Raw genomic sequence first — 17,662 nt, forward strand, 5'->3', positions numbered from 1 at the left:
TTATTATTTTAATTTTTATATTTTAATTTAATTTAATTTAGGCATTCAGTACCGTAACAAGCCATTTCAGCCCATGAGCCCAATTACACCCAATTAACCTTCACCCCGGTATGTTTTTTTGAATAGTGGGAGGTAACTGGAGCACCTGGAGGAAACCCATGCAGACACAGGGAGAGCGTACAAACTCCCTACAGAAAGCGTGGGATTCGAACCCTGATCCCAATCTCTGGCACTCAAACAGCATTGTAGGAACTGCTAGGCTGACTGTGCCGTCAATTATAAAATAGCAAACAACAATGCCTTGCAGAAGGTTACCTGAAGCATCTTCTAGCTAGGATGCGCTAAGAGATGTCAGACAATTGAATGAAACAGATTCCTACCAATATACTCATTGTACAATTGAGAAAAAAAATGAAGATTAAAAAATTAAACAAATATATTGTTTGCTCAAAAGGCATTCTGTTTTGCTCAAACAGAATTTATTCAAGACCTTTTTCAGATGACAATATTTATTTCAGATGACCATGTTCAAGAAATAGCTCAATTGCACAATTACCTGTTTGAATGTCGAATTGCCCAGGAGATGGTGTCTGTCTTGTTTGTGAGACGCTTACATCACTGTTCACTGACAAAGGATTGATGTTTTGTGGCTGTCCCATCAGGAAGCTTTCTGCTGTTTTTGTAAGTCTGGGCATCTGACCTTCACTAATCTGCCCTGTGCTGCTGTCATCAGAATTCTAAGTAGCAAAAGAGCAAATGGCACATAAGTCAATCTTGGTGGTGAAATAATAAGAGAGGGACAGTTTAACCATATACAGAAAATATTGGGTTTCATATAAATAGTTCATGCTGATTCTTTACTTGTTTTAAAAATGTTATAATTGAGCTGAAAAATCTAATTTCATTCTATTCAGTTTTTGTGGTGTTAGGTATAATTGATGTAGAAAATTATACTGAACTAGTCTATACCTTACATTAATAGCATTAGTCATACAGTCTCTGCATAACTCTGACCATCTTCGTTCATTAATTATTATATTCAAATCTGTCTCCCACCTTTGTTTATATTTATAAATTCCATGTTTGTATTAAAATATACATTGTAGAAATAAATTTTTTAATATTGCCCCTTCTATTGACATTTTCCACATCACTGCAAACAAGTAATGACATAGCTGAAACTAATTTTTCTCTTAAGTATCTTCTCATTTGGAAATAACAGATATGAGTGTTACCAGTTATCCTTTCATTGTTGAAATGACATCAATTGACCCTGTTCATAACAATCTTCAATATTCTTGATCCATTTATGGGACCAAATACTTAAAAACTGGTTATCCTTTGAAAAAAGTGTAAGGTAATTTTGAAATAACAGTGTCTTAAGCAACACACCTCCCTTAATTCCAATTCCATCTTTTATCTTTTTCCAAACATTAATTTTTAACAATTTTTCAACAATTGTGTTTCTTTTACACCAACCATTAATTTTGAAAGCCACTTATATATGAACTCTTCTGCTACTCTCTCTACAATTTTTTCCAATTCTATTTTAATCCATGCCGGTTTTCTCTCTCCTTCAAAAAAAAGGAAGAAATCTCATTTGAGCTGCTTGATAATAATTCTTAAAATTGAGATGCTGCAATCTCCCATATCATACTTCCATGTTAATTTTTCTTGACATCTTACCTTTCCAGAGGAATTTCCTTGCATATTTATTTAAATCCTTAAACAATTTTTGAGGTAAGAATATTGGAAAAGTTTGAAAAAGACATTGTATTCTTGGAAATATAGTCATCTTAACTCAATTAACCCTACCTATTAACATTATAGGTAAATTCATCCATTTATTTAAATCCTCTTCATCCTTTTTAAGTGAGGTTAGATAATTTAGTTTGTATAAATGTTTTAGATGTGGTGTAGAGATGGTAACTTTCTTGCCCTCAACCGTGTCCCAAAGTAAGGCAGTTTTGGGTGGATTTAGGGAAATATTTGGAGCAGGAATTACCACAAAATCCAGATTTATTCCTTTTGGGGAATATACAAAGGACCAGACCTAAATTAAAATTATCAATATATTAAGTGGAATCTGATGGCAGCGGGGAAGAAGCTGTCTTTGTGCCATTGAATGCTCATCTTTAGGCTCCTGTATCTCTTTCCCAATGGTAGCAGGGTGAAGAGGGCATGGTGGTGGGCGTCTTTGAGGATAGAGGCTGCTTTTTTAAGACACTGCTTCATGTAGATGTCCACGATGGAGTGAAGTTTGATGCCTGTGATGTTGAAGGCTGAGAGTTTATTCTTGTCCTGAGAGTTGGTGCCTACTTAGGAGGAGTTTACAAGAGTCTTCAATGACATACCAAACCTCCTCAGTCACCTCATAAAGTATAGCCACTAGCGAGCCTACTTTGTGATTGTATCAACATGGAGGCTCCAGGACAGATCCTCGGAGATGTTGATACCCAGGAATTTGACGCTCTTGACCCTCTCCACTACTGAGCCATGTTCCCCCGACTTCCTCCTGTAGTCCACAATCATCTCCTTGGTTTTGCTGATATTGAGTGCAAGGTTTTTGTCGTTTCACCATTCAATGTTGTTTTTGTTTAGTCAAATGTTTTTCAACAGTTTGTAAATGTCTCTGATTTTTTTGTAATTGGCTCTCAAAGGTATTATACTTTAGGATTTTTTTAAGCTGTTGTCATAGTCAACAAAAAAAAATTGCCATATATTTACAAGTCAAGTCATAAAACCCATAGAAAATCTCTCAAAAATCGGGGGTGGGTCGACTTATACACCGGATATATGTTTGAGCCCTTAAAATCCGTTCCACATCGATTTGACATATAAGTCAAGCCTTGAAAAAATAAAAATAAAAATCTGACTACAGTTTATTTTCATTGAAATTTTTATTGTAAACAACAACACATTTAGAACCCTTCAAAATCATTCTTGCTATCATCATCTGAGACAAGCACATCCATACTTTCACTGTTGAAACAGTCATCATATGGGTCCCAGTCTGTATCTGATGAGGTGGCTTCAGCTTTGCCTTCAGTGTCCCATAATAAATAATCTTCCGTGCCATCAATGGAACAAGAGATACCGCATTGTTAAAATTATTTTATTAGTCTCTACTTTAACTTTGTCCCATGCCTTGAGCACAGAGTTACACAGCACACCAAGCAATGTAGCATGCATTGCCCCACCTTTGGTGAATGATTTTTCTGCACTCGACATCCATACCTTCCATTCTTTGTGCACATGATCTTTGAATGGCTTGTTCAAGAGACATCGAGAGGTTGCAATAAAAATGTCAAACCACCTGGGATAACCGCCATGTAATTATTAGGTAGTGCTAATCTACTTTTATTCTTCTCAGTTAAGTGGCTACAAAACATATCCCAGACCAGCAAACTCCATCCTTACGTAAACCACCTGTCTGCCTGTTCCATAGTTTTACACCGTTTTCATCCATCCATCCTTTTCCATGAAAATGTACAAAAATACCTGCAAGGAATTTCATTTTAGGTTTAATTTTGCATTTGAAGATTACCATGGATCTTAACTTTGTCCCGTCAGCCATGCACAATAACATCACAGTAAACCTGGTCTTTATGTGGCCTGTACTTCTGGTTTGCATAGTTTTAATAGCTTTCCGTTTCTGTTCTATTGCCTATCATGTTGAAATTTGTGGGGGTTTTGTCCATGATTCCAATATTTGCCAAAGCAAACTGGTATTTCAGCCAGTTACGTATAATAAACTGGTGAAAATACCAGATTTTTCCTGTCCATGAAATGGTTGCATCAGCCTTCGGTATCTTCAAAATCTTCACTGAGGTCTGGGTGTGACTTTGCCTACTGCAGTGCAAATGTTCTTATTTTATTTTTAGTGACTATGTCAATCCTGCCTCTGTTCAAGTACCCATTCTGCTACGTGATTTTCCAACTCTGGCCAACGAGTGATTCCTCTTCTCATTGAACATTAACTTTTTGGTATTTTTCTTAAAGGCTCTTCAATCCAATCTCTTACCAACTTCATATAGACATCAAATTTTCTTGCAGATAGAAATTAGGTGTGTTTTTTCTCTAAATTGGTGGTGAGTCTTTGAAACTCTCTTCAAATATAAGTGGAAGAAATCTTTGCATATTTTTAAAACAAGGGGTAACAGGTAGTACTTGATAAGCAAAGAGGTTAATATGGGGCTAATACTGCAAGCCAGATGAGCAATAATATTAAAATGGTGGAGCAGGATTAAATTCCATATTTGAACACAATCTCTGGCAGCCATACAAACTAGAAAAAAAAATCAGGGGTATAATCAGGGAAAAGTATTTTGGAAAATTACTGCCCAACCCTTCAGGTAATGTAATCTAGTCTGGGAGATGGCGCAGGCAATGGACTTGTTGAGTGTTTACAACTTTCTGGCTGTTGGAATGGAACCAGTCCTTAAACCGATGTGTCATATCCCTTCTGATGTGTTATATTCTGACTTGTGAAATCTAATGCTTTCTGGAAATCCAGAAGACAAGGCCAGAATTTAGAACTTTTTTTTAACCTTCAAGGATCCTGTTTCAAGACTGAACTGTATTTTCAGAATCATTTCTGCCTAACAAGTAGTAGTTCTGGGGGTTTTTTTTTTAATCCTAGGCAGGACTAGCACCTAATTTTGTGGGAGCAAAATGACATGGCACTTTTATATTTCTGGCCTTGGCTGCTGAGACCTGGCAAACCACCATAGACCTGAAAGTATTCCCAATAGCCTTCCTATTTTTAACAAATGATTTTCAGAAATACAAATTCTACACAAGACTAGCTAGTAATATTCTCCAGCTCAGGATGTTATGCTGACAAGCTTCTATTTGTATTCTTCTGTCCCTACGCTTGTTCTTCCTATTCTACTATCGTTTCCCAGGAGACTCACGTTCACTCTGAACCGAGCATGCAGTCCTTTCATCCCCATTTCAGGTTACATCTTTCATTTTATCTCTGTGCCATTCTCCTCAGACGAGTCCATTTCCCTGAAGTAGTTTAATACAGCCATAAAGACACAGGCCGGGCCTTTTGGTCCAACTTGACCCTTGCTGACCAAACTGGCATTCTGGGCATTTCTTAGTACTTCTTATTCGCATAAGATGATATTAAAGGTAGTACTATAGTTAAAGCAGCCATTCTCAGCCCCTGAGGATTCTGCTCAAAGTTTAAGGTCCCCCTTCCCTGTGAATTAATCACGTTTTGGTTACTTCTGTACTTCCCTCCTACCAACTACATAAAAAACATAAAAATTATTCATGTTACACGAGGTGAAAAGAAAACTTAAATGTGGTATAGCCCTGAGTCTGGGGAGGGGTGGGGGTGTGGGGGAGGGGGGGTGGTGTACGGCCCCCATTAATAATAGCTGAGTTAAAGAGCTTAAATTTGGTAAAATGCAAAAAACTTTACTTGACTTTGGACTAGATTTTTAAAAATTTATATTTAGACATACAGCACAGAAACAGGCCCTTTCAGCCTAGAGCCCAAGTACAGCAGTCCAAGTACACTCAATTGACCTACAACCCCCAGCACATTGTGAACGGTGGGAGGAAACCAGAGCCCCCAGGGAAATTGCACACAGACACAGGGAGAGTGTGCAAACTCCTTACAGACTACGTAGGATTCAAACCCCGGTCCTGATCACTAGCGTTGTAACAGCGCTACGTTAAACGCGACACCAACCTGCCGTTGATTAATGTTCAGTAAAATCAGAGAAAACGAAGAGATGTTAGGGTTGGCAATTCTTCCTCAAAGGAAGTCAAGATTTATGTAAAATGTTTAAGTATCATCATTGATTAAAGACCCTACCAATTGTTACATAACAGTATGGTACAATTTTTCTGTATTTTTCAGTTAGTCTTCAGTCTTAGATGATCTTAAATTCGCTCGAGATTTCTGTTGAGGAATCCAAAGCTCATATGTTTGACAGGAACTCTGTAGTGCGCATCGAAAGAACTAAAGACTTGTTGATCCAAACCAAAGCTTTTATTAAAAAGACTGGAGCATATCACAAGTAGGCCGACCAGTCCAGAATGACCTGGTCTGGCTAGGAGCAATCCTTTAAGACCTGCCAGTAGGTGTGGCTACACTCTCAGCCAATCACAGTCATCCTACACTACCATCTGTACATAAACACATTGGTGACAGAATCTGTACTATCACATTCACCCCTTCTTTGAGAACTGACCCCAGGGTGGATGGAGGTTAGGGCCTGTACTGGTCAGGGGGTCTGAGCATCTGGCGTGACCTCCGTGGTGCCGGGATTGGGGGTCGCCAGAGTCACGTCGCCGGCAGGCCCGTAGGGTGCTGCCACTGCTTCGCTCAATTCGCCAACGGCGTTGTCGACAGTCTGGCCTGAGCTGGTGGGGTGGTGCTGGTCTCTCTGTTCAAGCATGACCTGGGGGAGAAGGAATAGGGGGAGGTTGGGTTAGAGGCACTGCTGTGCCTGATCCAGCTTGGGCTAGGTCCCTTACAGAGACTGTGTCCTCCTGTCCGTCTGGGTACTCAACGTAGTAATAATGCAGATTCGCATGGAGCAGAGTCACTTGGTCAACCAAGGGGTCGTTCTTATAGTACTGGACGTGGCGTTGTAAAAGGACTGGTCCGGGAATCGTGAGCCATGCTGGTATGGTCGTATCCGACTCGGATTTCCTCGGGAAAGAGAACATCCTTTCATGGAGGGTGGCATTGGTCACGGTGCATAGGAGGAAGCAGATGGAGTGTAGGGCACTAGTGAGCACATCCTGCCAGCAAGAGGTGGGGAGACCTTTGGACCGGAGGAAAAGCGTAACCACTTTCCAGATGGTGGCATTCTCTCTTTGACTCTTACCGCATGGGTTATAGCTGGTGGTCTTGCTTGAAGCAATACCACGCTCCAGAAGGTACTGACACAGCTCTGCGCTCATAAACAAGGACCCCCTGTCACTGTGGATGTAACTGGGATACCCGAAGATGGCGAAGATGCTGTGCACGGCCTCTATAACTGAGGAGGCAGTCATATTCGAGCAAGGCACAGCGAACGGGAAGCGAGAGTACTCGTCGATGGCCGTAAGGATGTAGGTGTTATGGTTGGTCGATGGTAGGGGCCTCTTGAAGTCTACGCTAAGACGCTCAAAGGGCGGGTGGCTTTGATGATGTGGGTGATCTCCGGACGGAAGAAGTGGGGCTTGCACTCAGCGCACACTGGGCAGGCTTGGGTCATGGAGTGAATCTCCTCGACCGTGTAGGGCAGGTTGCGAGTTTTGACAAAGTGCGCGAACCAAGTGACCCCTGGATGACAGAGCTCCTTGTGGAGTTTCTGCAGCCTGTCCAGTTGTATGTTGGCGCAAGTCCCCCTGGAGAGCACATCTGGCAGGTCGTTGAGTTTAAATGGCCAATACAGTATGTCATAATTAAAGGTGGAGAGCTCGATTCTCCACCTGGTGATTTTGTCATTCTTGATCTTACCTCGCTGGGTATTGCTAAACATGAAGAAGACCGCGTGTTGGTCGGTCAGCAGCGTAAAGCGCCTGCCAGTGAGGTAGTGTCTCCAACGACGTACTGCTTCAACTATGGCCTGGGCCTCCTTCTTGACAGAGGAATGCCAGCTGTCAGGACCCTGGAGGGTTCTGGAGAAGAAGGCTACCAGCCGGCTGGCCTGGTTCAAAGTGGCTGCCAGTGCAAAGTCAGACGCATCGCTTTCGACTTGGAACGGAATGGACTCATCGATAGCATTGCAGCAGCGATGTTCGATTTGATGCGGTCGAAGGCCGCTCTGGCTTCGGTTGACAGGGAGAAGGAGATGGTCTTGATGAGTGGCCATTTTAAAGGCACTTCTGGCACCTGGCTTTTCTCGCCGGGCACTGGGACCTGCTGTCCTTGTTCCTCCCACAGAAATAACACTTTGGGGTTGCGTCGGGCAGCATAGCGGCAGTAGTAGGGTAGAGGGAGGGCATCCTACTCACATCAGAGTGTGGGGTCCAGCCCTTTAAGTACATGTCCATACTTAAGACCGCAGCCTCCATCGTCTCTGTGATCCGGATCACGTCCTCTAGGTTTTCTCCCGCGTGCTCTAGCAGGCACTGCCTCACCTCATTCGACTGAACCCCGGCCACATAGGCTTCCCGAATGAGATCGTCTGTGGTCTCTGCAGCAGTTCTGTCTGTGCAGGCACAGTCCCTGCCCATTGCCCTTAGTGCCTGAATATAAGCTTTACAGGACCCACCGAGCTGTAGCCTCCTTGTAACAAGTTTGTACCGAGCATAGACCCTGTTCACTGGTCGCTCGTAGAGCCCTTTCAGCACCTTCATGGCTGCAGCGTAAATGGTCGCGTCCTGGACACTCTGGTAGACTCTTGAGGACACCATAGTCATCAATATTAGTAGTCGATGGCTGTCCTCTATCACGGCAGGATCAGAGAGCTGTAAGTATGTTTCAAAGCATCTCACCCAGTGTTTAAAGTCATTCGAGGCTGTAGCTGACTGTGGGTCGATGTCGAGGAATTCCAGCCGTAGCATACGCTCCATCCCTTCAAAATTTTTTTAGTTAATAAAATTGTAGTGCGCATTGAAAGAACCAAAGACATGTTGATCCAAACCAAGGCTTTTATTAACTAAAAGACTGGAGCATATCACAAGTAGGTTGACCAGTCCAGAATGACCTGGTCTGGCTAGGAGCAATCCTTTAAGACCTGCCAGTAGGTGTGGCTACACTCTCAGCCAATCACAGTCATCCTGCACTACCATCTGTACACTTTGGTGATAGAATCTGTACTATCACAAACTCCAAATCCTTCCCATCAATTTCAATCTCTCTCCATTCGCTGTACCAGTTGATTCCTCTGCTCGCAGCCTCAAACAGGACTTCCAATTGCACATCCTCTGCAGCAAGGCAACCACCTGCATCTATTTCTGTTACAATGCTTCGTAGTACAGCTTCTCTCTGTCCTGAAGTTAGTCCATCTAAGGAATGCAGGCTTGACATCATAATCTCACATGGTTGGGAAACCCCCTCATCTTTCCGTATGGTTTTGACTCATTCATCTATGTCTTTATTGTTTTGAGACCTAACCATTTTCATGAACTCCTACCCACACTAGCGTTTTCTGCCCTCTATAAATTTTAGGCCTTCTAAATGTCTATTGCTGAACTAAAGCCCCTGGAGCTAATTTTTTGTGTTTATTGAACATAGCCACCACCATCATCTATCACCAAGCAGTGAGCCAACAATTTGCGTACTCTGGTGGCCCTGATAAACCCTTCAATGCTGTTCTCTTTTTTGGGGACTATCCTCAAATCTAACCTCTCTGACCCATCTCTGGGCTCCCTGACCAAGCCCTGGAATGTTTTCTGCAATTGGCCTCTATTGCTCTTCAGCTGTGTGTTCACAACCCTCTGTCTGCAGGAATGCAACTGATTCCTTTATCAATATGTCAAGTTCTGACTGATGTAATAGATTCTGACTTACAAAATCCATTATTGTTTGGAAGTGCAGCTCCACATTACTTCCAGAAATTCTCTCATCCACCACCTTGGTGATGTTCTCAGAATAATGTAACTGATTTTGTGAAACATTGCTCTTTTTTATAAATTTCTAATGACATCGCTCTTTCTCTGTGATCATGAAAATCCATGAAGCAACTTCTCTTGTTCGACCTCTGATTGTTAGGCCTGTGGCATCGGTGCTGTATTGCAGTTAATGGACAAGCCTATTGCAATGAAAATATTTTTACCTCAGGAAGATGTACTTCATGTGGAGCAAATGCACACTGATCAATCTTGGCTAACATTGTGGCAAGTGAGTATGTTTGTAATCCTTTGTGTGGCTTTGAGATTACTTGTCCCACACTGGGTGGATCTTCATCCTAAGAAAGTAAAACAATGTAATGTAAAAGCAAAATGCAAATAAACTGAGAGTTTTTTTTTATAACATCGCAATTTATGTTTGAACTATATTTTCCAAGATAATTTGTAGCTAGCAAGTTTCAATCCTGGGTTTCTTTACCAAGTTCAAGGATGGGCATTTTCATTTTTGTTGGAGTAAAATGACACGTTACTTTTCTTGTTTTGGCCTTGGCTATTGAGACCCAGTTCACCATGATAGCTCTGAAAATAAATCTAAAACATATGACCTATAATCCCAGTAGCTTTTCTATTTTTGATTCACAGAATTACCGATTCCACGCTAAAAAATTCTCAAGTCCTGTGGCTCAGGGTGCAGATGCTCTTAAATTTCCTTCTCGTCTTTTGAGCCCATGTCACTCCTTTTTCCTCAGTGAATATCAGTTCAGCACTTGCGCTCATTTTGAACCAGAAGTGTGGTGATTCCACCCCCATCTTTACCCTGTTAATCCTGAACTGCTGAAACAGTGGCAGGGCTGACCCAAAAGCCTTGGCTCATACATTTAATGGCCAGTAGCTGGGGTGGAAAGAGGGCTGAGAAGGCTGGGATAGATGGGTGACAAGGTGTGATACATCAGAGGAAAACAAATGATAAAAAGCAATTGTTCATTTTAATAATACATGGAATTTATAAATAAATCAGTAAGCGCTGGAACGAGTTTGAGAAGCATTTATTCTTTCTTTAGATGTTGTATGAGCTGATGAGCATGTCTAGCATTTCTTGGTTCATTTAATTTTCCTACTTTTGGGTAGTTTGCTTTTGGAACTGTACATTTCTGATTATCCAGCCAAGTTAAACGATGGAAGAGCCAAGGGAATACCTCAATCAGACTGCTAGGGGAGCTCATGTGCACCACCTGCTGTACATAGTGAGAATTACACTTAAAACCAAAACAAAAGTTTAAAAAAATCTACAGTAAAAGTAGGTTATGAAGTTTTCGATAAATGAAATCATGTGAGAAGTAATTTTCAAAATAACTAATTGGTTTAAAATAATATGGGGTTTGTGCAGCTATTATAAATGACTGTTATACAGTCATTAGTTTCGATGTGCCTGTGGCAATCACTGAGCCCCATGTCGTCATGTGATGTGGGTTTTGTCTTCACTACATTAGTGACATTTTGAGACTGAATGTGCTCGAGTGTAAAAGATCACTGGGAACCACAAAGAGGAAAAGTGAGCCTAGAGGTGATCAATGACACCAACTGATTTTTCTTCCACAAATTTAAATGAAAAGCAACTTTGGAAGAGTATGATTAAGCACATTTCAATCTCACTGATTCTCTCCATGTGCTGCCTTGGATCCTTCACATCCTTTACATTTAGTGTCAGGTTATTTATTTTTCTGACATTTTATTTGAAAAATCTGAAAGGAATCGCACACAGTAAAATGACAGGACTATAGATTTGAAATATTCTTTTTAATTTACATTTTATGGATGCATGTATCTTTGGCCATTGTTATTGCTGATAATTGTCATACTTTGGATAATATTGCAATTTATTGATTATGACCAAATTTACTGGTGATATTAAAAATCTGAGCTCCTAATTTCTGGCACCTCCATAGTCAAGTGACTCGCCAGAATTTAGTCTAGACTAGAACATTTACCAATTGTTTATTTCTGTAAAAGTCACAGTTTGCAGGGTACTTTTAAATATTCAGTCAAAATAGAAAGAAAAGAATATCTCATATTTAGAGTTGATAGAGAATGGGCTAAAATTTCAGATCTTTTTTCTCTCAACATTACTCCTGCTAAGTCTGTGTCTTGCTCCCTTTCTGAATGCATTGATTTCAAACTGGAATACCTTAGTTAGGGTTCCATTTCCTACCATAGATGCTATTTGACTGCCGTTTGTTTTTTGCTCCTGATTCCAGCATCTGCTCTTACTTGCGCCTCTACCAAAGGCAAATTGCCATTTTAAAAATTATAATCTGCTGTGAGTGTTGACAGGCTTTTTTTTATAGACCCTGCTTTTGTCCACCATTGACATTGATACACTTGCATTTCCACTGGGGATCATTCAGTAGCAATTAGCAGCAAAAACATTGGCTGATTTCCTCTTTCCTAACACAAAGGCATTGAAACAGAATGCAATGGAAAAACACAAATGAAAACAAAAACAATGCCGAGGACAGCAGTCAATTTTAATCTACTGTTTGTTGATTGAATTGCAAAGGCATTATCTTTTGTAAACTTACCATTTCTTGAGCATCAAGGAGTGTACTGGACAGACTATCACTGAGGTTTGGAAGAAATACACCACCTTCAGCTAAGGCTGGAGAAAAAAAAAACTACAATCACACAGACATGACAATGGCTTATATGGCAATTCAAAATTATAATGATTGAAATGAAAATGATTGCCTCCTCCACACGCCATAATTAAATGTACTCTTTATTCAATGCTCACTGGCAAACACATAGCTGTATTCCCATATATGAAAATTACATGTGCATGTCTCACCATTTTGTTGATTTTAAATGCATATTCTTATAAATTTTAATTCCCAAATATTGCTACATCTTTCAACCTTTTAAATTAACCAGCACCACTCTCTCTCCCCACTCTGAGGCGGCCCTCTGGAATTGAAGATGTCTTGATTTGGATCCATTTTATGGATTCTGAAGTAGCTAATGTGAGACATAGATTATGTTACAGGTGAGGTAAAAGATGCTTGACAGTATGGGCAGGTGGGTTGTTTCTGAGGTGCTGGGTTTCTATGCACTGCTAACAAATAGACGAGGTTCTCAATGCCAGCAAGAATGTTATTTCTTCATTTGAGTGGCTATGGATCAAGGATTCCCCTGTTAATCATTAGTTAAAAATATCATTAGTTAAAAATAGCATTAGTGGTATTTTCCCATGTGAGATTGTTGCAAGTAGTCTATGAACCATGAGGCACACAGAAGAGTAGAGACCGCAGCTGTCCAAAGGCTATAAACTCTGTGCCAGATCTGAGGTGGTCTTGATTGTTACTCAGTTCCATAGACAGCCAAAGACTGGATGTACATGCCGAAGGAGAAGGCAAATTTCATCACCTAAGTCTGCCTTCAATTATGTCACTCCAGGGATCTGGGGTGTCATCTTGTATTATGGAAGGAGGAATGATGTTCAGTTGGGCACATAGCCTTTGTTTTATAGATTTTAAGTGTAGGCCCACTCCCGTGTGCTTCAATTAACTTGTTAATGACGGGTTGGGATTTGGTCTGTGGCAATCTTGGAGTGGGGGTAACATACATGGAGCAATTTCTTGTTAGTCCTAAAGATTAACTCCATTCCTGCAGGAATCTAGTTGGAGCTGATGTGCAGACTGTGACAAGGAAAATTGGGAAAAATTCTGGGGTGATGATCTGCACAGAAAGTGTTTAAGATAACACAACAGACATGAAATGGATAAAGAATCTTGACTCAAAATGTTGACTGACCATTTCTACCCATGGATACTGTCTGACCTACTGAGTTCTTCCAGCATTTCTTTGTCTGATTTGAATTCCATTAGTTTTTTTGTGACAAGAAGTTCAGAACTACTAACCACATTGTTCTGGCCATGAAGAATCTGGAATACACTGCCAGAGAGTGTGGTGGAGAGTTACTAACAGCATTTAAGAGTTGTCTGGATGAACACATGAATCATGTGGGGACTGAAGGCTATAAGCCAAGTGCTGGAAGATGAGGTGAATGCAGAGGCATACTCATTTGTCAATGTGGATGTGATGGGCCAAATGGCCTATTTCCTTGCTGTATGACTTCCACCTATTGATTGAATATATGTTCCATGCTTTGGTTTCATTCAACTACTGATTTAAATTAGTTTAATTTATTCTTAACTGGGCACTCTTAGGCCATTTATCCACTTACATTAATATCTATGTGAAATTTTCCAAACTCATGTTATATAGCTCAATCTGGGTGCAATTCAAGCATATGACAAGGTACAAGAGTAGCTAATTTTCTGATGCATTTAGCTTTCAATGAACTATGGTTAGCTTTCCTCAACATCCTTTTCTACAGTTGCGTAATAGCCTATTTATTTATTGATTACACTGGACAATAAATTTTTTTCAAAAGATTTGCTTCCTGAAAAAAATTGGGGATTATGATAGTCAACTTCAAGTTGAACACAAAGATAATTTCAGATTTGCTGTATCATGTAGGAGGTAGAGAAACTTTAAACAAACTTTTATTGAATTTAGCATGTTTAATCAATCAATCAATGCTGGTACATTGCGTTAGTTCGACTGACCAAAAAAAATGTTTTACCACTGATTTTCATTTGTACTCAGCACCTGATGCCTCTTGTGTCAGTGTCCAACAATAGTCGGCCAGCATTGATGGATTCCAGTTGCTCTGATACTGCTTTTCCATAGTTTCAATGACCTGGTGAAACCTTTCACCGTGTTCGTCACTGACTGCACCAAGATCAGCAGGGAAGACGTCCAAGTGCGAACGCAGAAAATGAATTCTCAGTGACATGCTGCACTTCATGGTTTTACATGCTTGAAGCACGTTGTCAATCAGCTGGATGATTCAGAAAAATAGGTTACACCTAAACAAAGGTACGTGATAGGAAAATGTTAAGTTGATTTTTGTGATCAGCAGCCCAAAATCCATAAAATACACCCAAAAGTGTCCAGGAAGCAAAATCTTTATTGTCCAGTTTTATGTGCTGTTAAAGGTCTGCTGTGGTTCTACCTTTTGCTGCTGCCATCTGACCATAGCTTATTAGGATCTCGCCTTCAGAAATATTTCGGTCAGCTGTCTCGGTTTCAGTTACGGAGGTCATTGAGCTACTTTCCTCAGTGGATGCTGATGGAGTCAGTTGTTGACCAGGGTGTGCTGGAGTTTGCACATGTGATGGAGGAATCTCAGTTTGGGAAAGAGATGATCGGATTAAATTCTCAGGTTCCTCATCTTTAGCCACTGATATGATGCTGAAACAGAACATAATAGAAAATAGATATTAGAAAAAAATAGTGCCAACTTAATAACATCATGAATCAGCTAGGTACTGGAAGGATAGATGTAATGACCTTTATAAATATAAAAAATCTAGAGAAAAAATAAATACTTATTCCAAGAGATAAATTATTCTACAGATTTGGCTCATTTTCCCAGGCAGGCAGGTGTGCATGCCTGCACCAGACCTGTCAAGTCCATATGGTTGGCGGTGGCTGGTGTGAAATGACCACACCACATTTAAAGTGTTCACACACTTGCATCTTCTCTGCTCAGAAATGGAGTGGAAATGAGTCATTCCTGACCTCGACCCAGAAAGACAGGCAGTACAGAAATATAATTAGCAACAGGAAAACACACACAGTTGGGTACTTCACATGTTATTTTTTTTTTCTCTCTAGCAGCCAGCTCATTCGTTTCAAACTAAATTTGTCATAAAAATGGGGAACCACAAGCTAAAAAGATAGAAGATTTTCTAATCCTTACAACAGAAAAGGAGACTCAGAAGTAAACTAAATGAATGTAGCATCTAATGGCTGCAGTTGGAATAGAGAAGTGATGAATTTGCCATGCTGACTTCATTTTAGGCCAAAAAGCTTTACATTGATAAGCTAAAAGGCAAACAAAGACTAGACTTTTTTTAAGATAATGGTAAGAAGTGCCTTTCTTGTTGACGAGGTCTTTAGATAATGCATTGCAAGATGCACCAATTGCAACTCATACATATAACATTATTTTAAAATGTTCTTTGTGACTCTTCTCAGATCATGGGACTGGAAGGAACACATTTGTCTCCCTATTTCCTTGTCGATGGCATGACAGATGCTAACAGCCAGGACACCCATGTAGTTTGTGCATGATCTCATCTTTTCTGAAGGATTAACAATCAGGACATAACACAGGTTTGTTGAATGGCTTGCAATTTATTATTGAAAAACTCAGTTTAGACAAAGAGGATATGCTTGTTCAAATACTATTTTGGGAATAAAAATGAAGGCAGCAAAAATAAAACCAAATAATTATATTAAGTGTGCCTTTGGTGACAGGATTATTTAACCAGTGTGAAAGACTAATGGAAAAAGAGAATATGTAACTGAAGGTAAAGTAAAAGCATGGTAATCTGGCAGTGTGCTGTACTGTGACATGTCCAAATCCTGAATGGAATATACAGTACTTAATGAATAAAGTAAAATATTTATGACAAATACCCAAGAAAAAATAATAGACACAAAGTGTGGAACACAGAAAATTAAAAAAAATAATTGCAGCAATATGACAGATGCATAAAAAGTGCTAAAAATAGCAACACACGTGGAACAGCATGAATGCCTCCATCAGTTGGGAGATTGAATACAAAGTTCGGGACATCATGTTACAGCTATTTCAAACTTTGGGCAGGCCACTTTTGGAGTATTGCATGCAATTCTGGGAAGGAAGGAAGAGGAGGTTTTGGAGAGGGAATAGAAAAGATTTACTGGGATATTTTGGAGAGAGTACAGAAAAGGATCACCTAAATTAGTGAGCATTAGCTTTAAGGGGAGGTTGGACAAACTTAGATTACTTTTTTCTGGAGCATTAGAGACTAAGGGGTAACTTAATGGAAGAATATTAAATTATGAGAAGCGTAGATAGCTATTAGTATTTACTAATACTCGATGATTTTTTTCCACCAAATCCTTGAGAGCATAGGTTGAAGGTGAGAGCAAGAAAGTTTAAAGGAGATTTGCAAGGGATTTTTTTTTAAACACAGTAGATGGCCAGAATGTCTTGCCAGGGGAGATAGTGGAAGTAGACACAATAGCAACATAAATACATGAATGGACAAGGAAATTATGTATATGGACCAAGGGCAAGAAGATGGGATCAGTTTGAGTGGCAGAATGGGTGGCACAAATATGCTGGGCAAACCCAAAACATTAAACATTGTCTTCTTCAATTCAATTCTCTCAATTTATTTTCACTTTTTTTTCTGATTTTCCATCTTTTTTCCCTTTGTTTCTAAAACTTTGTTCTGCCACACAATTAGCACCAATTGTGACTGCTTGGTTGTCTGTGAGTTGCATATTTATTATGTCCCACCAATGGTCTGTAATTTTTCCTTCTTGATGATCAATGAACCCTGGAAGCAGGTATAAAGAAGTTACTGACATCACAAAAGTGATACTGGCTCTCACACCAAGTACACACAGAGAGGACATATTGGCCAGTGTGCATCAGAATGCAGGAGGATCACAGGTGAAAAGATGAACTGGGAGTGACACGTGAGAAGCTTACCAAGCATCATCAAAACAACAACACAATCTATTATTATGAATGATATTTAAGGCTTGTGGGCCAATATGGCTCAGATTTTACAGATGATGTGTAATAATGGTCAGAGAGCTCCTGTAATTTAATCATGTGATGTAACCGAAGCTGTTTGAAACATATGGTTTCAATTGTCACAAACTAGATTTTATTTCACTACAAGCCACAGGGGAAATGACAAACATGGAAGATTTGATTGGCTCATAAAGGATTGTGGAATTTAATGCTATCAACGAATTGGCTGAAGTACCAGCTGTCACACAGAGGTTATTGCTATTGTGGTACTACAACAGCATAATAAAAGCTGTCACATGGAGGCTTCTTTATGCTTTACAGACCAACAAAGCCCGTTTTTACAGTCAGATATCAAACTGTTAATGCTTAGTTTACATTTTCCACCAGATTTTTATAGAGGAAATTAAAGCCAATACCTTGGACAGAAATTCCAAACCCAATCTCTCTCCAGTCACTGTACCAGTTGATTCATCT

General features: G+C 40.0%; 1 protein-coding gene across 4 annotated transcripts in view; it reads right to left on the reverse strand.

Annotated features, from left to right (window-relative positions):
- The window catches only part of kiaa0586 (KIAA0586 ortholog), a 427,045-nt gene that overhangs the window by 55,904 nt on the left and 353,479 nt on the right, over nt 1-17,662 (reverse strand). For all 4 annotated transcript variants that reach the window (XM_069916886.1, XM_069916884.1, XM_069916883.1 and 1 more), the window contains 4 exons: nt 14,603-14,841; nt 12,108-12,184; nt 9,735-9,866; nt 557-737 (listed from right to left, as the gene is read on the reverse strand). In XM_069916886.1, coding sequence (XP_069772987.1) covers nt 557-737; nt 9,735-9,866; nt 12,108-12,184; nt 14,603-14,841 — 629 coding nt within the window. The remainder of the gene's footprint in view (nt 1-556; nt 738-9,734; nt 9,867-12,107; nt 12,185-14,602; nt 14,842-17,662) is intronic.

Source organism: Narcine bancroftii, chromosome 2, assembly GCF_036971445.1.
Source record: "Narcine bancroftii isolate sNarBan1 chromosome 2, sNarBan1.hap1, whole genome shotgun sequence".
Taxonomy (NCBI): domain Eukaryota; kingdom Metazoa; phylum Chordata; class Chondrichthyes; order Torpediniformes; family Narcinidae; genus Narcine; species Narcine bancroftii.